Here is a 23,812-nt window from a genome sequence, read left to right as displayed (position 1 = left end):
AGTTCATCCCTCTTAGGGGGGATCTCACATCTAGGGGGAGCTTTACTCTAAGAATTGAGCTAAAGCAACTCTAATGGTGTGAACACAACAATGCTTTATGTAAAAGTGGTAACCCCACTTGTGCTTAAACGATGAGTATGACCTATGATCAAATGTTCTCATTTGACTCCTAAGTCAATATACTCATATATAGATGACCTAGTCATCGCAAATTGTTTGATAGATGCTAGAATTGGTTGTGCATGCCTTGCCACATATTTCAATTGCCATTTTATTGTGTGAGCATGTTGATTGCATATTTTACTCATTCGAGGACATCCACTTGTTGTTTTGATTGATTGGTTTTCTTTTCTTTTGCCAAGTGGATGGACAAGAATGCCTAAGAACCCTCTCTAGCTATCTATGCTTTTCTCGTCTCAAACTCTAGTCATGCTACATCACAAAATTTGATCAAGTCAGATTCGAACCACTCTGTGTGAGGAGCACTCGGAATCCCCGATTCATCATAGACTTAAACTTCCAAAACTTCTTTGTGCGTTTCGGTCTGACCGATTCATCCATTTCGGTCATACTGAGATCACTAAGTCGATCTAGGTTTTCAATCTCGGTGCAACTGATTTGAACCTTTCGGTCACACCGAGTTTTAGTAACTGATTGCAGTTATGAATCTCGGTGCCACCAAGTTGTTCCACTCGGTCCCACCGATAGGGTCGGGCTATATATACCCAGGGGTCAAATTTTGGAAAACTTTCCGAACCTCCTCGACCCGCGCTTATGAAGGAAATATGCCCTAGAGGCAATAATAAAGTTATTATTTATTTCCTTATATCATGATAAAAGTTTATTATTCATGCTAGGATTGTATTAGCCGGAAACATAATACATGTGTGAATACATAGACAAACAGAGTGTCACTAGTATGCCTCTACTTGACTAGCTCGTTAATCAAAGATGGTTATGTTTCCTAACCATGGACAAAGAGTTGTCATTTGATTAACGGGATCACATCATTAGTTGAATGATCTGATTGACATGACCCATTCCATTAGCTTAGCACCCGATCGTTTAGTATGTTGCTATTGCTTTCTTCATGACTTATACATGTTCCTATGACTATGAGATTATGCAACTCCCGTTTGCCGGAGGAACACTTTGTGTGCTACCAAACGTCACAACGTAACTGGGTGATTATAAAGGTGCTCTACAGGTGTCTCCAAAGGTACATGTTGGGTTGGCGTATTTCGAGATTAGGATTTGTCACTCCGATCGTCGGAGAGGTATCTCTGGGCCCTCTCGGTAATGCACATCACTTAAGCCTTGCAAGCATTGCAACTAATGAGTTAGATGCAGGATGATGTATTACGGAATGAGTAAAGAGACTTGCCGCTGACGAGATTGAACTAGGTATTGGATACCGACGATCGAATCTCGGGCAAGTAACATACCGATGACAAAGGGAACAACGTATGTTGTTATGCGGTCTGACTGATAAAGATCTTCGTAGAATATGTGGGAGCCAATATGAGCATCCAGGTTCCGCTATTGGTTATTGACCGGAGACGTGTCTCGGTCATGTCTACATTGTTCTCGAACCCATAGGGTCCGCACGCTTAAGGTTTCGATGACAGTTATATTATGAGTTTATGAGTTTTGATGTACCGAAGGAGTTCAGAGTCCCGGATGAGATCGGGGACATGACGAGGAGTCTCGAAATGATCGAGACGTAAAGATCGATATATTGGACGACTATATTCGGACTTCGGAAAGGTTCCGAGTGATTCGGGTATTTTTCGGAGTACCGGAGAGTTACGGGAATACGGCGGGAGAAGTATTGGGCCTTATTGGGCCATATGGGAAAGAGAGAGGGGCTGCCTAGGGCAGGCCGCGCCCCCCCGCCCCCAAGGGCTAGTCTGAATTGGACTAGGGGGAGGGGCTGCGCCCCCTCCTTCCTTCCCTTCTCCCTTCCCCTTCCTTGTCTCCTACTCCTACTACATGGAAGGACTCCTAGTTGGACTAGGAAAGGGGGAATCCTACTCCCGATGGGAGTAGGACTCCCCTAGGGCGCGCCATAGAGAGGGCCGGCCCTCCCCTCCTCCACTCCTTTATATACGGGGGCAGAGGGCACCCCATAGACACACAAGTTGATCTTCGTGATCGTTCCTTAGCCGTGTGCGGTGCCCCCCTCCACGATATTACACCTCGATCATATTGTAGCGGTGCTTAGGCGAAGCCCTGCGACAGTAGAACATCAAGATCGTCACCACGCCATCGTGCTGACAGAACTCCTCCCCGAAGCTTTGCTGGATCGGAGCCCGGGGAGCGTCATCGAGCTGAACGTGTGCAGAACTCGGAGGTGCCGTCCGTTCGGTGCTTGGATCGGTCGGATCGAGAAGACGTACGACTACTTCCTCTACATTTTGTCAACGCTTGCGCTTCGGTCTACGAGGGTACGTAGACAACACTCTCACATCTCATTGCTATGCATCTCCATGATCTTGCGTGTGCGTAGGAAAAATTTTGAAATTACTACGTTCCCCAACAGTGGTATCAGAGCCAGGTTTTTATGGTTTGATGTTATATGCACGAGTAGAACACAAGTGAGTTGTGGGCGATATAAGTCATACTGCTTACCAGCATGTCATACTTTGGTTCGGCGGTATTGTTGGATGAAGCGGCCCGGACTGACATTACGCGTACGCTTACGTGAGACTGGTTCTACCGCCGTGCTTTGCACATAGGTGGCTGGCGGGTGTCAGTTTCTCCAACTTTAGTTGAACCGAGTGTGGCTACGCCCGGTCCTTGCGAAGGTTAAAACAGCACCAACTTGACAAACTATCATTGTGGTTTTGATGCGTAGGTAAGATTGGTTCTTGCTTAAGCCCGTAGCAGCCACGTAAAACTTTCAACAACAAAGTAGAGGACGTCTAACTTGTTTTTGCAGGGCATGTTGTGATGTGATATGGTCAAAACGTGATGAGATATAAGTTGTTGTATGAGATGATCATGTTTTGTTGAAGTTATCGGCAACTGGAAAAAGCCTTATGGTTGTCTCTTTATTGCATAAGATGCAAGCGCCAAATAATTGCTTTACTTTATCGCTATGCGATAGCAATAGTTGCAAGAGCAATAGTTGGCGAGACGACCATGTGACGACATATTGATATAGATCAAGATGATGGAGATCATGGTGTCATGCCGGTGATGATGGAAATCATGACGATGCTTTGGAGATTGAGATCAAAGGCACAAGATGATGATGGCCATATCATGTCACATATTTTGATTGCATGTGATGTTTATCTTTTATGCATCTTATCTTGCTTTGATTGACGGTAGCATTATAAGATGATTCCTCACTAAATTTCAAGATAAAAGTGTTCTCCCTGAGTATGCACCGTTGCCAAAGTTCGTCGTGCCCAGACACCACGTGATGATCAGGTGTGATAAGCTCTACGTCCATCTACAACGGGTGCAAGCTAGTTTTGCACACGCAGAATACTCAGGTTAAACTTGACGAGCCTAGCATATGCAGATATGGCCTCGGAACACTGAGACCGAAAGGTCGAGCGTGAATCATATAGTAGATATGATCAACATAGTGATGTTCACCATTGAAAGCTACTCCATTTCACGTGATGATCGGTTATGGTTTAGTTGATTTGGATCACGTGATCACTTAGAGGATTAGAGGGATGTCTATCTAAGTGGGAGTTCTTAAGTAATATGATTAATTGAACTTAAATTTATCATGAACTTAGTCCTGGTAGTATTTTGCAAATTATGTTGTAGATCAATAGCTCGCGTTGTTGCTTCCCTATGTTTATTTTGATATGTTCCTAGAGAAAATTGTGTTGAAAGATGTTAGTAGCAATGATGCGGATTGGATCCGTGATCTAAGGTTTATCCTCATTGCTGCACAGAGGAATTATGTCCTTGATGCACCGCTAGGTGACAGACCTATTGCAGGAGCAGATGCTGACATTATGAACGTTTGGCTAGCTAAATATGATGACTACTTGATAGTTTAGTGCACCATGCTTAACGGCTTAGAATCGGGACTTCAAAGACGTTTTGAACGTCATGGACCATATGAGATGTTCCAGGAGTTGAAGTTAATATTTCAAGCAAATACCCGAGTTGAGAGATATGAAGTCTCCAACAAGTTCTATAGCTAAAAGATGGAGGAGAACCGCTCAACTAGTGAGCATGTGCTCAGATTGTCTGGGTACTACAATCACTTGAATCAAGTGGGAGTTAATCTTCCAGATAAGATAGTGATTGACAGAATTCTCTAGTCACCATCACCAAGTTAGTAGAACTTCGTGATGAACTATAGTATGCAAGGGATGACGAAAATGAATCCCGAGCTTTTCATGATGATGAAATCGATGAAGATAGAAATCAAGAAAGAACATCAAGTGTTGATGGTTGACAAGATCACTAGTTTCAAGAAAAGGGCAAAGGGAAAAGGGGGAACTTCAAGAAAAACAGCAAGCAAGTTGCTGCTCATGTGAAGAAGCCCAAGTCTGGTCCTAAGCCTGAGACTAAAGTGCTTCTACTGCAAAGGGACTGGTCACTGGAAGCGGAACTACCCCAAGTGATTGGCGGATAAGAAGGACGGCAAAGTGAACAAAAGTATATTTGATATACATGTTATTGATGTGTACTTTACTAGTGTTTATAGCAACCCCTCAGTATTTGATACTGGATCAGTTGCTAAGAGTAGTAACTCGAAACAGGAGTTGCAGAATAAACAGAGACTAGTTAAGGGTGAAGTGACGATGTGTGTTGGAAGTAGTTCCAAGATTGATATGATCATCATCGCACACTCCCCTATACTTTCGGGATTAGTGTTGAACCTAAATAAGTGTTATTTGGTTTTTGCGTTGAGCATGAATATGATTTGATCATGTTTATTGCAATAAGGTTATTCATTAAAGTCAGAGAATAATTGTTGTTCTGTTTACATGAATAAAACCTTCGATGGTCATACACCCACTGAAACAAGTTCGTTGGATCTCGATCGTAGTGATACACATATTCATAATATTGAAACCAAAAGATGCAAAGTTAATAATGATAGTGCAACTTATTTGTGGCACTGCCGTTTAAGTCATATTGGTGTAAAGCGCATGAAGAAACTCCATGCTGATGGGCTTTTGGAATCACTTGATTATGAATCACTTGATGCTTGCGAACCATGCCTTATGGGAAAGATGACTAAAACGTCGTTCTCCGGAACAATGAAGCAAGCAACAGATTTGTTGGAAATCATACATACTGATGTATGTGGTCCGATGAATATTAAGGCTTGCAGCAGGTATCATTATTTTCTGACCTTCGCAGATGATTTGAGCAGATATGGGGATATCTACTTGATGAAACATAAGTCTGAAACATTTGAACAGTTCAAAGAATTTCAGAGTGAAGTGGAAAATCATCATGACAAGAAAATAAAAGTTTCTACGATATGATCGCAGAGGTAAAATATTTGAGTTATGAGTTTGGCCTTCAATTAAAACAATGTGAAATAGTTTCACTACTCACGCCACCTGGAACACCATAGTGTAATGGTGTGTCCGAACGTCATAACCGTACTTTATTAGATATAGTGCGATCTATGATGTCTCTTACCGATCTACCACTATCGTTTTGGGGTTATGCATTAGAGATAGCTGCATTCACGTTAAATAGGGCCCATTGAGACGACACCGTGTGAACTATGGTTTGACAAGAAACCTAAGTTGTCGTTTCTTAAAAGTTTGAGGTTGCAATGCTTATGTGAAAAAGTTTCAACCTGATAAGCTCAAACCCAAATCGAAGAAGTGCGTCTTCATAGGATACCCAAAGGAAACTGTTGGGTACACCTTCTATCACAGATCCGAAGGCAAGACATTCGTTGCTAAGAATGGATCCTTTCCAGAGAAGGAGTTTCTCTCGAAAGAAGTGAGTGGGAGGAAAGTAGAAAACTTGATAAGGTAATTGTACCTTCTCCCTTATTGGAAAGTAGTTCATCACAAAAATCTGTTCTTGTGACTACTACACCAATTAGTGAGGAAGCTAATGATGATGATCATGTAACTTCAGATCAAGTTGCTATCGAATCTCGTAGGTAAACCAGAGTGAGATCCGCACCAGAGTGGTACGGTAATCCTGTTCTGGAAGTCATGTTACTAGACCATGACGAACTTGCGAACTATGAGGAAGCGATGATGAGCCCAGATTCCGCGAAATGGTTTGAGGCCATGAAATCTGAGATATGATCCATGTATGAGAACAAAGTTTGGACTTTGGTTGACTTGCCCGATGATCAGCAAGCAATTGAGAATAAATGGATCTTCAAGAGGAAGACGGACGCTGATAGTAGTGTTACTATCTACAAAGCTAGAATTGTCGCAAAAGGTTTTCGACAAGTTCAAGGTGTTGACTACGATGAGAGTTTCTCACTCGTATCTATGCTAGAGTCTGTCCGAATCATGTTAGTAATTGCCGCATTTTATGAAATCTGGCAAATGGATAAACAAAACTGCATTCCTTAATGGATTTATTAAAGAAGAGTTGTATATGATGCAACCAGAAGGTTTTGTCAATCCGAAAGGTGCTAACAAAATGTGCAAGCTCCAGCGATCCATCTGTGGACTGGTGCAAGCATCTCGGAGTTGGAATATACGCTTTGATGAGTTGATCAAAGCATATAGTTTTATACAGACTTGCGGTGAAGCCTGTATTTAAAAGAAAGTGAGTGGGAGCACTACAGCATTTCTGATAAGTATATGTGAATGACATATTGTTGATCAGAAATAATGTAGAATTATTCTGTAAAGCATAAAGGAGTGTTTGAAAGGAGTTTTTCAAAGAAAGACTTCGGTGAAGCTGCTTACATATTGAGCTTCAAGATCTATAGAGATAGATCAAGATGCTTGATAAGTTTTTTCAATGAGTACATACCTTGACAAGATTTTGAAGTAGTTCAAAATGGAGCAGTCAAAGAAAGAGTTCTTGCCTGTATTACAAGGTGTGAAGTTGAGTAAGACTCAAAGCCCGACCATGGCAGAAGATAGAAAGAGAATGAAAGTCATTCCCTATGCCTTGGCCATAGGTTCTATAAAGTATGTCATGCTGTGTACCAGATCTATTGTATACCCTGCACTGATTTGGCAAGGGAGTACAATAGTGATCTAGGAGTAGATCACGGACAGCGGTCAGGATTATCCTTAGTGAAATAAGGATATGTTTCTCGATTATGGACGTGACAAAAAGGTTCGTCGTAAAGGGTTATGTCGATGCAAGTTTTTGACACTGATCCAGATGATTCTAAGTCTCAATCTGGATACATATTGAAAGTGGGAGCAATTAGCTAGAGTAGCTCCGTGCAGAGCATTGTAGACATAGAATTTTGCAAAATACATACGGATCTGAATATGGCAGGCCCGTTGACTAAATTTCTCTCACAAGCAAAACATGATCACTCTTTTGGTGTTAATCACATAGTGATGTGAACTAGATTATTGAATCTAGTAAACCCTTTGGGTGTTAGTCACAAGGAGATGTGAACCAATCACATAAAGATGTGAAATATTGGTGTTAATCACATAGCGATGTGAACTAGATTATTGACTCTAGTGCAAGTGGGAGACTGAAGGAAATATGCCCTAGAGGCAATAATAAAGTTATTATTTATTTCCTTATATCATGATAAAAGTTTATTATTCATGCTAGAATTGTATTAACCGGAAACATAATACATGTGTGAATACATAGACAAATAGAGTGTCACTAGTATGCCTCTACTTGACTAGCTCGTTAATCAAAGATGGTTATGTTTCCTAACCATGGACAAAGAGTTGTCATTTGATTAACAGGATCACATCATTAGTTGAATGATCTGATTGACATGACCCATTCCATTAGCTTAGCACCCGATCATTTAGTATGTTGCTATTGCTTTCTTCATGACTTATACATGTTCCTATGACTATGAGATTATGCAACTCCTGTTTGCCGGAGGAACACTTTGTGTGCTACCAAACGCCACAACGTAATTGGGTGATTATAAAGGAGCTCTACAGGTGTCTCCAAAGGTACATGTTGGGTTGGCGTATTTCGAGATTAGGATTTGTCACTCCGATCGTCGGAGAGGTATCTCTGGGCCCTCTCGGTAATGCACATCACTTAAGCCTTGCAAGCATTGCAACTAATGAGTTAGTTGCGGGATGATGTATTACGGAACGAGTAAAGAGACTTGCCGGTGACGAGATTGAACTAGGTATTGGATACCGACGATCGAATCTCGGGCAAGTAACATACCGATGACAAAGGGAACAACGTATGTTGTTATGCGGTCTGACCGATAAAGATCTTCGTAGAATATGTGGGAGCCAATATAAGCATCCAGGTTCCGCTATTGGTTACTGACCGGAGACGTGTGTCGGTCATGTCTACATTGTTCTCGAACCCGTAGGGTCCGCACGCTTAAGGTTTCGATGACAGTTATATTATGAGTTTATGAGTTTTGATGTACTGAAGGAGTTCGGAGTCCCGGATGAGATCGGGGACATGACGAGGAGTCTCGAAATGGTTGAGACGTAAAGATTGATATATTGGACGACTATATTCGGACTTCGGAAAGGTTCCGAGTGATTCGGGTATTTTTCGGAGTACCGGAGAGTTACGGGAATACGGGGGGAGAAGTATTGGGCCTTATTGGGCCATACGGGAAAGTGGGCAGTCCGTGCCCCCCCCCCAAGGCCTAGTCCGAATTGGACTAGGGGGAGGGGCTGCGCCCCCTCCTTCCTTCCCTTCTCCCTTCCCCTTCCTTGTCTCCTACTCCTACTACATGAAAGGACTCCTAGTTGGACTAGGAAAGGGGGAATCCTACTCCCGGTGGGAGTAGGACTCCCCTAGGGCGCGCCATAGAGAGGGCCGGCCCTCCCCTCCTCCACTCCTTTATATACGGGGGCAGAGGGCACCCCATAGACACACAAGTTGATCTTCGTGATCATTCCTTAGCCGTGTGCGGTGCCCCCCTCCACAATATTACACCTCGGTCATATTGTAGCGGTGCTTAGGCGAAGCCCTGCGACAGTAGAACATCAAGATCGTCACCACGCCGTCGTGCTGACGGAACTCCTCCCCGAAGCTTTCCTGGATCGGAGCCCGGGGAGCGTCATCGAGCTGAACGTGTGCAGAACTCAGAGGTGTCGTCCGTTCGGTGCTTGGATCGGTCGGATCGGAAAGACGTATGACTAATTCCTCTACATTGTGTCAACCCTTCCGTTTTGGTCTACGAGGGTACGTAGACAACACTCTCCCATCTCGTTGCTATGCATCACCCTGATCTTGTGTGTGCGTAGGAAATTTTTTGAAATTACTACATTCCCCAACAGCTTAGACCGCTCTGCCTCCAGGGTCTCCGGATCGTCTTCCTCGTCGCCAGCCGCCTCCTGCCGCTGGTCTCCGCCGCCGTCAATGGGAATCATCCCCGCCGTTGCCGTCGTAGCGAGTTCATCGCCAAACTAGGGTATGAACTCGATCACTATGCTATCCCTATCTGATTCCTAGCACATTGTGTTCGCCATGTATCTTGCCACGATTGAGATCATTCTTATCCAGTCAAAACACTCCATAGTTTAGACGTGAATTGAAAATTCAGGGTTAGGTTTCTGTCGAATCCATCTCGGACCCACCGAGTTGTGGAACTCGGTACCACCGATTTGGCTCAGGCCATTGAACATGTAATTTTTGGTCTGACCGAGAATTGCAAATCGGTGTGACCGAGTTCAGGAATTTGTGAAACCCTAGCAGTCTCGGTGCCACCGAATTGTGACTCAGTCTGACCGAGTTCACTAGTTTAGGTTCCAACAGCTGCTTCGGTATCACCGAGTTTACAAATCGGTTGATCCGAAATGCTTTCTGTGGAAAACTAAAACTAAGTTTTTGACTCATTCTTTTACAAAAACCTCTGCATTTTGTGATGCTCATCCACTTTATCTCATCTATATCTATTCACAGGGTCTGCTATCAGTGTTTGCAATATGTCTGATTAGAGTGACAGCCAGAACAGGTCAGAGGAGCAGGTTCACCTGAGTGAGGGCACTAGTCCCTCTAGCAGTTCAGATGATGGTAGCAGGAGCACCCCAAGCAACTTACCCAAAGCTGCCACCAGAACAAGGAAGAAGAAAACTTCAGAGTCTGAGGATGAAGATTATGTGGCAGTAGACGATGAGGCCATTTCAAAGAAGAAAGTGCTCAAGAAGGAGTACAGCTCAGCTGCAGTTAAGCCAGTGATGAAGATCAAAAGGCCAGCAGGAAGACAACCCATGTCAAAAGCCAGAGCCACCACTCAAGCATCTTTGGAATCCAAACCCAAAGAGCCTGCTGCAGAAGGAAAGAAAAGGAAGGAAAGGGTCAAGAAGACCATGGCCAGAGTGATTGGAAAGGCTTCCATGATGTAAGAAGAAGAAGAATAGGTTGCTGCACCAGCACCCAAGGCACAAAAGCTGATGGGTGATGCTATAAGTCAGGGGCTGCAACATCAAAGCCCAAAGAAGCACCCAAAGCAGCCTCCAAGCCCAAGAGTGCACCTAAGAGGAATACCATGAGTATACCAGCTGCTGAGAAGAACAAGGCCCCAGTGCCTGAAGTTGCTGCTGATGAAGATGATGAAGGACAAGTCCTGAGGAAGCTCAAACCCAAGATTCCAGACCACAATGATGCTTATCCTGTGGCTGAGAACATGAAGATCAGGAGAGACTCAGGGTTGAGGCTATGGAGAGAGTCAGATCCATATGCCACCAGGAGAAGGACTGCTGTTGATTACAGGTTCCACACAAAGGAACAGCAGGATTTCTATGAGACAATCTTGTTGGACAAGAAGCCTATAGTGTGTGATATGAGGTGGGTCGACTGGACCTACATGAAGGAGAATGAAGAACACTATCCTGGAGTGTATGACAGCTTCAGTGCGTGTGGAGTTGCAGACTTTGTTGGGCAGAAGCTCACAAACTGGAATGATGAGCTCATTATGCAATTCTACTCCACAGCACATTTCTATCCAGATGGCAGAATAGTTTGGATGTCTGAAGGAACGAGATACCAATCAACTATTGAGGAATGGGCCAATCTGATCAATGCCCCAAAGGAAAGTGAAGATGACTTGGATGTTTATGCCAAGAAAAAGATGGATCACAATTCTATGTCACAGATGTACAAGGAGATCCCAGACAAAGCTCTTGAGACTTTCAAGTTTGGGTCAGTCCATTTTCTTCTGTCAGGACTGCCAACGATCAACTGGATCCTAAGGCACACTCTTTTGCCCAAGTCAGGTGACCACAACATGATCAGAGGGCATGCAATTAATTTGCTACACATATTTGATGTGCCATAGAAATTCAAGGTCATGAGTCTCATGGTTGAGACTATCAAGAGGACAGCAGCAGACCAAAAGAGAAGTTGTGGATATGCCCCACAAATTCAGGAGTTGATTAACTCAAAGATGGGCACAGGAAAATATATGTTGGATAAGGAACACTTTGTTCTTTATCCTGACTTTGAGGACAACCAAGTGGTTATGGATGAAGATGAACCATCCTCAGTACAAGCACAAGCCAAGAAGGAGAAGGCAAAAGCTGAAAAGGCTGCAAGGATGCCAACTACTGAAGAAGCATCTCAGTATCTCCTGAAAAGCAAGCAAGATCAGCTTGGCTACCTGATTGCATCCACTCTGAGGATTGAGAAGGGACTGGACACCCTGACTCAAAACCAGGAGAGCTTGAAAAGAATCGTGGAGCAAAAATTCTATGACTTGGATGTGAAGGTAACTGAAATTCAGTCTGTTGTGGAGCAACTTCAAGATGATATGCAGGAGAGGAAGGGAAAGACAACCACTGATGCATTTGCTAGAGTGCCTAGAGCTCAGAGGTCTGCTGCAGTGCCTGTTCCAGACACCAGAGCCACGTCATCTGCACCAGCTACAGCTTCAGTGCCACCAGCTCCAGCACCTACTCCATCAGCTCCAGCTACTTCGACTGAAGCCTTCGTTCTTGGAGTTATCCGGACACCACCACCTGAAGACCAAGCTTGAGAGACGTTTTAGTGCTATGCATTTTCTATGAACTTTTTGGTAACTTGTTGCCAAAGGGGGAGAAACATGTATAGATCATAGGCTTCGAGAGAGAGCGTTGCTTTTTATTCTCTCTTGCTTTGGTGGTTGAACTTTGTTTGTCTTTTGATTGCTTGAGATACTATGCTATTATCTGTGAGACATTGATGATCATGTGGTTGATCATAAGCTACACTTATGCTTGTTAGATGATATTATCTTACTTATCCTTATATGATCATTCACTTTGCTTGGTGATGAGTGCATGTATTCAATCTTTATTATTTTGAGCGCTCCACCAAGATGTATGTGACATGGAAGAGTAACCCATGATCCTAACTCATTGTGCATTTGCAGTCCAAAGCAAATCTTAAGATATGCACAAATTTAGGGGGAGCTCTTGCTTTTCACATACTTCTCAAAGCGACAATATCTTTCACTCTTATTATCATTTGTCGAAGCTTTGATCTATATGTTGTCATCAATTACCAAAAAGGGGGAGATTGAAAGTGCAACTATCCCTGGGTGGTTTTGGTAATTCCTAACAACATATAGCTCATTGAGCTAACATTATTCCAAGATTAATATTTCAGGAAAAGCTCAATGAATGGCATGGCATGGATGAGGAAAGTGGATCCCTCAAAATTCTAAGGACAAAAAGTTTGGCTCAAGCTTGAAGCTCAAGACTCTACATTTTATATTTTAGTGATCCAAGATCACATTGAGTCTATAGGAAAAGCCAATACTATCAAGGAGGGATGAGGTGTTGCTTAATGGCTTGCTTGCTCAAAATGCTTAGTGATATGCTCCAAAATCCTCAACTACCTTCCCACATCCACATATGACCTAAACCAAAAGTCAAACTCGGCCCCACCGATTCTTTCTATCCGGCGCCACCGAGTTTCAAATGTCATAGCCACTGCCACAAACCCTAGGCAAATCGGTCTCACCGATAGGGATCTCGGTCTCACCGAGATGGGATTGTAATCTCTCTGTTTCCCTTTGTAACGTTTCGGTCTTACCGAGATGAGCGATCGGTCCCGTCGAGATTGCAATGTAAACTCTTTCTTTCCCTTTTGTAACACTTCGGTCTCATCGAGATGAGCGAATCGGTCCCACCGAGTTTACGTGACCAACTCTTTGGTTAGCTTATTACCAAAATCGGTCCCACCGAGTTTGTGTAATCGGTCACACCGAGATTACGTTATGCCCTAACCCTAACCATATCGGTCCTACCGAGTTGCATCTCAGTCCCACCGAAAATCCTAACGGTCACTAAGTTTGTTGAATCGGTCTGACCGAGTTTAACCATTCGGTCGCACCGAGTTTGGCAAATTATGTGTAACAGTTAGATTTTGTGTGGAGGCTATATATATCCTTCCACCCACTCTTCATTTGTGGATAGAGCCATCAGAACATACCTACACTTCCAATACACATTTTCTGATAGAGAACCACCTACACTTGTGTTGAGGTCAAGATATTCCATTCCAACCATATGAATCTTGATCTCTAGCCTTCCCCAAGTTGCTTTCCACTCAAATCTTGTTTACACCAAATCCAAATCCTGTGAGAGAGAGTTGAGTGTTGGGGAGACTATCATTTGAAGCACAAGAGCAAGGAGTTCATCATCAACACCCCCTTTATTACTTCTTGGAGAGTGGTGTCTCCTAGATTGGCTAGGTGTCACTTGGGAGTCTCCGACAAGATTGTGGAGTTGAACCAAGGAGTTTGTAAGGGCAAGGAGATCGCCTACTTCGTGAAGATCTACCGCTAGTGAGGCAAGTCCTTCGTGGGCGACGGCCATGATGGAATAGACAAGGTTGCTTCTTCGTGGACCCTTCGTGGGTGGAGCCCTCCGTGGACTCGCGCAACCGTTACCCTACATGGGTTGAAGTCTCCATCAACGTGGATGTACGATAGCACCACCTATCGGAACCACGACAAAAACGTATGTGTCTCCAATTGCGTTTGAATCCTCCAAACCCTTCCCTTTACATTCTTGCAAGTTGCATGCTTTACTTTCCGCTGCTCATATACTCTTTTGCATGCTTGCTTGAATTGTGTGGAGATTTCTTGACTTGTGCTAAGATAGCTAAAATCTGCCAAGAACTAAAATTGGGAAAAGGCTAGATTTTTATTTGGTCAAGTAGTCTAATCACCCCCCCCCCCTCTAGACATACTTTCGATCCTACACCCACTAAGGCCCATTAAGTCCCCGGGGGGTTCCGGTAACCTCCCGGTACTTCGGTAAAATTCCGATTTCACCCGGAACACTTTCGATATCCAAACATAGGCTTCTAATATATCAATCTTTATGTCTCGACCATTTCGAGACTCCTCGTTATGTCCGTGATCACATCCGGGACTCTGAACAACCTTCGGTACATCAAAACATATAAACTCATAATATAACTGTCGTCGAAACGTTAAGCGTGCGAACCCTACGGGTTCGAGAACTATGTAGACATGACCGAGACATGTCTCCAGTCAATAACCAATAGCGGAACCTGGATGTTCATATTGGCTCCCACATATTCTACGAAGATCTTTATCGGTCAGACCGCATAACAATATACGTTGTTCCCTTTGTCATCGGTATGTTACTTGCCCGAGATTCGATCGTCGGTATCTCAATACGTAGTTCAATCTCGTTACCGGCAAGTCTCTTTACTCGTTCTGTAATACATCATCCCGCAACTAACTCATTAGTTGCAATGCTTGCAAGGCTTAGGTGATGTGCATTACCGAGACGGCCCAGAGATACCTCTCCGACAATCGGAGTGACAAATCCTAATCTCGAAATACGCCAACCGAACAAGTACCTTCGGAGACACCTGTAGAGCACCTTTATAATCACCCAGTTACGTTGTGACGTTTGGTAGCACACAAAGTGTTCCTCCGGTAAACGGGAGTTGCATAATCTCATAGTCATAGGAACATGTATAAGTCATGAAGAAAGCAATAGCAACATACTAAACGATCGGGTGCTAAGCTAACGGAATGGGTCAAGTCAATCACATCATTATCCTAATGATGTGATCCCGTTCATCAAATGACAACCCATGTCAATGGTTAGGAAACTTAACCATCTTTGATCAACAAGCTATTAAAGTAGAGGCATACTAGTGACACTATGTTTGTCTATGTATTCACACATGTATTATGTTTCCTGTTAGTACAATTCTAGCATGAATAATAAACATTTATCATGATATAAGGAAATAAATAATAACTTTATTATTGCCTCTAGGACATATTTCCTTCAAAACCAACGCTCCCAGTTGGGGAGTCTGGTGCGCAAGCACGCATGGCGCGGCTTCCGCATAAGCAGCTCGCGACGTCGGCAAACCTCCTCCACGTGCGCCCGCGCGGACCGTAGCGCCTCCGGATGGGGATGCGTTGCGGGTCTAGATGCCAGCCGTGCAGCAAGTTCACGCCCGTCTACTGCAGGGGTTGGTGGTACTCCCAGTGCCACTGTGCCTGGTGGACTGGGATGTACAACCGTTGTTGCTCCGCGGTGGCTTGCCGCGTCTAGCCGACGTCATTGAACCTCCCCTTCCTCCCTCCCTTCCCGATGAAGATGCCCATGGCTTTGCTAGAGTTTCGGGCTGGCTGGCTGGCTAAGGTTTTGTGGCCACCGGCGAGGGAGTAAAGGTGGACAGATGTGGACGAGAAGTGGATGAGCCGACCCCACCGCACGCGTCCATTAGAAAGGACGGGCACGCGATCCTTCCACACACTGCCAGGCAGGCCCGAGGTAGGTGGCTGTGTTTAATACGACCGCATGTGGTGATTGGCCGGCTGACTTGTGGGGCCGTGACGAACACTGAGGAAACGCGCGACGCGTCCACTTCGTGTCTGAAATGTATTGGCGTGGACACGAAGTGGACGCAATTTGGATTTGGGTTGGCGCGTTGGACCGGTGTTTTTGTCTGCAGCAACCCAAACAAACGTGAACGTGCCAAATGGATCGTCCGGTTGGAGTTGCTCTTAGTGATCATTCTGTTGACCCCTTCAAAGTTTTTCTTTTCCTTTTTCTTTTTATACTCCACCAAAACATAGCTTGGGACTCCGGGGTCTTATTTGCCTTTGCTAGTTGTCGGTGTGTCTTTGTGTGCACGCGTTGATTTTGGCTCTATGTATCCTAATAACTATGCAAAGGTTAAAAATGTGCTCATTGTATTTGAATCCTCCCTACGTTTCATTTAAAGCTAGTAGTAAAGTTTCCTATTTGTCAAGATACGGTAAACAAGAACAAAAGCAAACAAACCTGGGCTGGCAGTGTGTCATCTTCAGGTCAGTTACGACCTTTCCCGTCCTTTTGATCTGTCGTATAGTACGCAGTACTACCGATTGGCTGATGCTCCTATGACAGCAGAAAAGTCCACGAGAAGCTAGCGTACCGCCTCCGTCTGTTCCGCCGGGCGTCTGCTGGACCGGGGGAGTGTACACGCGCGACCACCGAACACCAATCTCGCGCCCCTTGACCTCTAGGTAGCGATCGAAATCGCGCTGTACAATTTCGATCCTTGTCTTCCCTGCGCGCACTTGGTGAGTAGTACTAGTGCAGCAGGAGGATAAGGGTGGGTTGTGGAGAGCGATGGGGTCGCTGGGGAAGGACGCGGCGGCTGCGGCGGGGGAGCGGGTGGTGCTGGCGGTGAACGGCGCGCGGCACGAGGCGGCCGGAGTGGACCCATCGACGACGCTGCTGGAGTTCCTCCGCACGCGCACGCCCGTCAGGGGGCCCAAGCTCGGCTGCGGCGAAGGTGAGGGCAGCACCGCTCGATTCATTTCATATCGCCTTGTTTAATTCTTCTTTCGCTCGTTCGCACAAGCGGATGGATCGAGCCCATCTGTCCATGTGAGTTGCTCCAGATTTCGATCAAACCGGTACCAGTTTTTTATTTGTGTACATGTGCACGTAGGACATCACACCACAATGCACACCGATTCTTCATGTTCCTCGTCTCTGGTTCTTCTATAATCTTCTTCTTTTTTGCTTGGGTTAGCTAGCTAGCGCTATCGTTCATAAATCGTGACGGGCACATACAGATTCCAGCCTCCATCGCAATTGTTGGATCGATGGCTCGTTCATCAAACGCGGACCGCAAATATAGTTTTACTGTTTGTTTTCTCCTGGGAAAATCAATCCTCTTGCATGCGGCAGATACTGCCGCGATCTCCTTGGATTCTGATTCTGCTTGATCCCATGCACACGCCACGTTGTTAATTTAGCTATAAGTCAACTCCACCACGGAATCTAGCTCTCCATAAGAGGGTAGGCAGGTAGTTTACCAAAGGGACCCTCTGGAGATCGTAATCCGGATTTCTCGAAATAGAATAATTGAATGATAAGGAGGTGCACATGGTCAATCTCCATCTTGAAGCCAAGTCTCTTTTGTCTTCTTATATTTTACATGATACATGAAGATAATCCGACTTTCCAACCTGCTCTCAGCACCCCGACAGCACAGACGACCGCTGCTTTTTTACTTTCATTCAGGCAAGTGCACGCGTATAACTTCATGTAGGAGCATATAATTCAACTTTGCAGTTTAGTGGCAGTATTCTCTTCGCTGTAAGTTTACTTCGAATTTCTTTTTTCAAGAACGTTTTTTACTTTAACTTTACCTACTATCAAACGACCAGTCGACAACCGACGACTTTGTAGTACAACAGTTAGCGGAAATAACCTTGCCCGACACGCCATTGTCACTACACTCGGCCTAGCGATGTGACCGAGATATACTAGAATATGTTTTCTTGACTTTTATCTAAAAAATAGTGCTACCTTGGAACCAAAATATAAAACGTTTTTATAGACTAAACTAGTCTACTAAAATGTCTTATTTTGCTACGAGGAGTAATAGTAGCTAAGAAAACAGTAAACTAGAGGATTACTACGTAGTTCTTTACGGTCACTCAGCTCAGGCATGATGGTGACAAAAGGCTGCCTTGCTGTTTCCTGTTTGGTGGCCAGCTCCCATCCATGTTCAACTGCCGATATTAGAAACTTTGGCGCGTGTTCCACTTTGCCACATACAGTAGCGAAATTCTGTAATCAGTACCACCAGATTTTTGCCCATATCAACTTGGCACATGCTTTATATTGATATTTATATAGATTCGCATGACTTTACACTTTACAGAACTAGCCCGGCAAAGGAGGTAATTAGTGGGAGTGTGGGACCATGTGCTTCGCAATAGCCGTTGCCTTTTAGCGTGAATTATGTGAGACTTTTTATCTTCGATTTTGGCCGATTCTAGCTGAAATTAACATATATATCCCCGCAAAAAAAGTGAAATTAACTAACAGCAAAAAAAAATCTAACGTGTGTGTTTTTTTTAGCATCAGTACAGACACAAGCGCTCATATACACGCGCATATACTCACCTCTATGAACGCACACACGCACACCCTACCCCTATGAGCACCTCCGAAAGACTGAGCCGGCACATCATCTTGAGATTTACGAAGTCACCGTAGGCACCTCGTCGTCGACGGGAACGTCTTCTCCCACTGAAAGCACATCGCCGGAAATCCTGAAATAAATCCAGGAATAATACGAGCACCAGGATTTGAACCCTGGTGGATTCGGAATATCACTGTCCACCTAACCATCTCAACCACAGGTTGGTTTGCAAATCTAACGTGTGTTAACGTTGCTGCGTGCATGCATGCAGGTGGATGCGGCGCATGCGTGGTGCTCATCTCCAAGTACGACCCGGCCACCGACGAGGTGACCGAGTTCTCGGCGAGCTCCTGCCTGACGCTCGTCGGCAGCCTTAACCACTGCTCGGTCACCACCAGCGAGGGCATCGGCAACACCCGCGATGGCTACCACCCCATCCAGCAGCGCCTCGCCGGCTTCCACGCCTCCCAGTGCGGCTTCTGCACCCCCGGCATGTGCATGTCCATCTTCTCCTCGCTCGTCAAAGCCGACAAGCCCGGCACCACCACCGCCGGTGATCACGCCCCGCCGCCGGGGTTCTCCAAGCTTACCTGCTCTAAGGCCGAGCACGCCGTTTCCGGCAATCTGTGCCGCTGCACCGGCTACCGGCCTATCCTCGACGCCTGCAAGAGCTTCGCCGCCGACGTCGACCTCGAGGACCTCGGCCTCAACTCGTTCTGGAAGAAAGGCACCGACAGCGCCGACATCAGCAAGCTGCCGGAATACTCCAGCGGCTCTGTCTGCACCTTCCCTGAGTTCCTCAAGTCCGAGATCAAGGGCCAAATGAACGAAAACTCAGTGCCAGCGGCGATCGCCGGCGAAGACGGCTGGTACCATCCCAGGAGCATCCAGGAGCTCCATAGCCTCTTCGATTCCAGCTGGTTCGACGAAAATTCAGTCAAGATCGTGGCGTCAAACACCGGCGCCGGAGTGTACAAGGATCAAGACCTGTACGATAAGTACATCGACATCAAAGGCATCGCAGAGCTTTCTGTCATCGACAGGAACAGCAAGGGGTTGGAGATCGGGGCAGCCGTGTCCATCTCCAAAGCCATCGAGGTCTTCTCCGATGGCACTCCGGTATTCAGAAAGATCGCCAGTCACCTGAGCAAGGTGGCCTCGCCGTTCGTCCGAAACACAGCGACCGTCGGCGGGAACGTGATCATGGCACAACGACTGCAGTTCCCATCGGACATAGCCACCGTTCTTCTCGCCGCCGGCTCCACCGTCACCATCCAGACGGCTTCCAAGATGCTGTGCCTGACGCTCGATGAGTTCTTGGAGCAGCCTCCCTGTGATGCCAAGACCATACTGCTCAGCATATTTGTCCCGGATTGGGGTTCAGACAATGTCATCTTCGAGACCTCTCGTGTAGCTCCCAGACCATTTGGCAATGCCGTCTCCTATGTCAATTCTGCATTCCTGGCAAGGACTTCAGGCGATGGAGCATCAGGGAAGCTCATAATTGAGGATATCTGCCTTGCATTCGGCGCATACGGTGTCGATCATACCACCCGGGCTCGGAAGGTTGAAGAGTTCTTGAAGGGGAAATCCGTGAGTGCGCCTGTGATACTTGAAGCTGTTCGATTGCTGAAGGATATTATCATGCCGTCAGAAGGCACCACACACCCTGAATACAGAGTCAGCTTGGCTGTCAGTTTCTTGTTCAGTTTCCTTTCTTCACTTGGAAACAACCTGACTGAACCAGCAAAGGCTATTGCTCCCAATGGGTCATGTGCAAATGGAAGCATGAATGGTCAGGTTGCGAGCGAAGACTTGCAGATTCGCTCAAGGCAAGAACTGGTTTTCAATGACGAATACAAACCTGTCGGCAAGCCGATCACGAAATCCGGGGCCGAGCTGCAAGCTTCTGGTATACTCCTACATTCTTATTCAATGTTTTATTTAGATTACAAGTGTTTACTTCAATTAGTATGTACTCTTCAATTACAAGTGATAGTACTACTTGACAATGCTGGTCTACCTTATAACTTATGCCCTGGCACTGCACTTCTTAGATTTCTGTAGCTTGAACTTCTCAGCATTGTTTATAGTAAAGTTGTACTAAAGTTGCATCACTTAATTTGGATTGGAGGAAGTAATATTTTCTTCTACATACTTCAAGATCATTTGGGATTTTTTTTATTCATCTTTAGCACAATGGTTCTATCAGTGCCGAACCATATGATATGCTGCATCCCTGAATATATTTCTTCAAAAATAAAAATTTGTTGGCACATCTAACATGGACTTGACAATATTCTTGCTTGTTTTCCAGGGGAGGCTGTGTATGTTGATGACATCCCTGCTCCCAAGGATTGCCTCTATGGAGCTTTTATCTACAGCACACACCCTCATGCCCATATCAAAGGTGTCAACTTCAGGCCATCTTTGGCTTCAGAAAAGGTCATCGGAGTTATCACCGCAAAGGATATTCCAGCCGGTGGCAAAAATGTTGGAGCTGGCATCAATATGCTAGGAACCGAAGCTCTTTTCGGCGATCCGGTTTCTGAATTTGCTGGTCAAAATATTGGCATTGTGGTACCTACTTCTGGCCACCTGAACTCAATTTCAGGACATAAACCAGTACTAGTTTATTCTTATACTGAATTTTAAGAGATCACTGAACTTACCGTATCCTTTGCCATCACTCAGATCGCTGAAACACAGAAGTACGCCTATATGGCGGCGAAGCAAGCGGTCATCGAGTATAGCACCGAGAATCTTCAGCCGCCGATTCTGACAATAGAAGATGCCATCCGGCATAACAGCTACTTCCAAACTTCCCCATATTTTGCTCCTCGGCCAGTTGGGGACTTCGAGCAAGGGATGTCTCAAGCTGATCACAAGATCCTATCAGGAGAGGTACACATTTGATATCTAGGATGCTGCATTGTTAGTTTCAGATGACGAAGATAACTGAATAGCGTCTTTTGTTAATTTCCGACAGGTGAAACTTGAATCACAGTACTACTTCTACATGGAGACTCAGACCGCATTGGCCATCCCCGACGAGGATAACTGCATCATCGTCTACTCCTCTACGCAGCTACCCGAGATCATTCAGAATGTCGTCGCGGACTGCCTCGGCATTCCCTACCACAATGTTCGCGTCATCACAAGGAGAGTCGGAGGCGGCTTTGGTGGAAAGGGAATGAAATCAACCCATGTAAGTTCATTCAGACTACACACCAACAATAACTTCTGCAGCATTCATTCAGACTACACACCAACAATATGTTCTGTTTTTCAGTTGGTACAATCTTCTGATCATGTTACAATTGTTTGGGTTTTCAGGTAGCATGTGCGTGTGCAGTTGCAGCGTTCAAGCTGCGGCGTCCTGTTCGGATGTACCTCGACCGGAAGACGGACATGATCATGGCCGGAGGGCGGCACCCGATGAAGGCGAAGTACTCCGTCGGGTTCAAGTCGGACAGCACGCTCACGGTTCTGCACGTCGATCTTGGGATCAACGCCGGGATATCGCCGGACTTGAGCCCGATGATCCCGGCTGCCACCATCGCTTCTCTGAAGAAGTACAACTGGGGCGCCCTCGCCTTCGACATCAAGTTGTGCAAGACGAACGTATCGTCCAAGTCGGCCGTGCGGGCGCCCGGCGACGTGCAGGGCTCCTGCATCGCCGAGGCCATCATCGAGCACGTCGCGTCCGCGCTCGGGGCCGACACCAACGCCGTCCGGAGAAAGAACCTCCACAGCGTCGAGAGCCTCATGAAGTTCTACGGCGACGCCGCGGGGGACGCCCCGACATACAGCCTCATCGACATCTTCGACAAGCTGGCCTCGTCGCCGGAGTACCAGAGCAGGGCGAAGGCAGTTGAGCGGTTCAATGGCGGGAGCAGGTGGAAGAAGCGCGGCATTTCGTGCGTGCCGATCACCTACGAGGTGGCCCTCCGGCCGACGCCGGGCAAGGTGTCCATCCTGAACGACGGCTCGATCGCTGTGGAGGTCGGCGGCGTGGAGCTCGGGCAAGGGCTGTATACCAAGGTGAAGCAGATGACGGCGTTCGGGCTGCGGGAGCTCTGTCCCGACGCCGACGGGCTGCTCGACAAGGTGCGCGTCATTCAGGCCGACACGCTGAGCTTGATCCAGGGCAGCTTCACCGGTGGGAGCACCACGTCCGAGAGCAGCTGCGAGGCGGTCCGTCAGTCGTGCGCCGTGCTCGTGGAGCGGCTCCAGCCCATCAAAGAGGGCCTCGAGGCAAAGTCAGGCGCTGCGGCGCCATGGAGCGCCTTGATTGCCCAGGCGAAGATGGCGAGCGTGAACCTGTCGGCCCACGCCTACTGGAAGCCCGACCCAGCCTTCGTAAAATACATCAACTACGGAGCCGCCGTCAGCGAGGTGGAAATCGACGTGCTGACCGGAGCGACGACGATCATGAGGAGCGATCTGGTGTACGACTGCGGGCAGAGCCTGAACCCGGCGGTCGACCTCGGCCAGGTAAGCTCACCGCCGACCCGCGCAGCCACCTGATCGCTAGCTGCTTCTGCAGATCGTTGTAATCTGACTCCATTTTTGTTCATGGATCAGGTGGAGGGCGCATTCGTGCAAGGGGTGGGGTTCTTCACGAACGAGGACTACGCGACGAACGCCGATGGGCTGGTGGTGCACGATGGCACCTGGACATATAAGATCCCGACGGTGGATACCATCCCCAAGCAGTTCAACGTGGAGCTCATAAGCAGCGCGCGCGAAAACAAGCGGGTGCTCTCCTCCAAGGCGTCCGGCGAGCCGCCGCTGCTCCTGGCAGCGTCGGTGCACTGTGCCATGCGGGAGGCCATCAGGGCGGCCAGAACGGACTTCTCGGTCAACTCACCGCTGACGTTCCAGATGGACGTGCCGGCCACCATGGCCGACGTCAAGGAGCTCTGCGGCCTTGACGTCGTGGAGAGGCACCTCCAGAGCCTCTCCTCAGCCGCCGAGGTCCCGACTCCCGTGGCATGACGCTGAGTACGTTGTGTGTAAAAAGTTGGCATGTAATTTGGCGTGTGTTATGCAAAACAGTTTTGCTAAGTTTCAGTCGATTAAGATTTCGTTATGTCTCAGATCATATATTCCTTTGATCTTGCATGAAGATCCGTATATTTTTTTCTTTTCAGTTTTATCTTTTCTTCTTCTTAATTCTATGTCACTTCTTAATTCTATGTCACTTGACTGAGACTTGATTAAGTCTCAGTCGACTCAGATCTAACCACACCCTATGAAAAATGTTAGACCTACAGACCCATCCTACGGACGT

At 46.5% G+C, this 23,812-nt stretch overlaps 1 protein-coding gene across 1 annotated transcript; it reads left to right on the top strand.

The window, feature by feature from the left end:
• Positions 1-16,521: 16,521 nt before the first annotated feature.
• LOC123105337 (indole-3-acetaldehyde oxidase) lies at positions 16,522-23,655 on the top strand. Its single transcript, XM_044527393.1, has 7 exons — positions 16,522-16,869; positions 18,788-20,428; positions 20,834-21,096; positions 21,211-21,420; positions 21,506-21,724; positions 21,853-23,013; positions 23,104-23,655. Exons 1-7 carry the CDS (start codon positions 16,704-16,706, stop codon positions 23,515-23,517), a joined length of 4,074 nt encoding a protein of 1,357 aa, XP_044383328.1. The 5' UTR covers positions 16,522-16,703; the 3' UTR covers positions 23,518-23,655.
• Positions 23,656-23,812: the final 157 nt, after the last annotated feature.

This window comes from Triticum aestivum, chromosome 5A, assembly GCF_018294505.1.
Source record: "Triticum aestivum cultivar Chinese Spring chromosome 5A, IWGSC CS RefSeq v2.1, whole genome shotgun sequence".
Taxonomy (NCBI): domain Eukaryota; kingdom Viridiplantae; phylum Streptophyta; class Magnoliopsida; order Poales; family Poaceae; genus Triticum; species Triticum aestivum.
The sequence above is the reverse complement of the archived record's forward strand: the minus strand, read 5'-3'. Positions and strand labels throughout refer to the sequence as shown.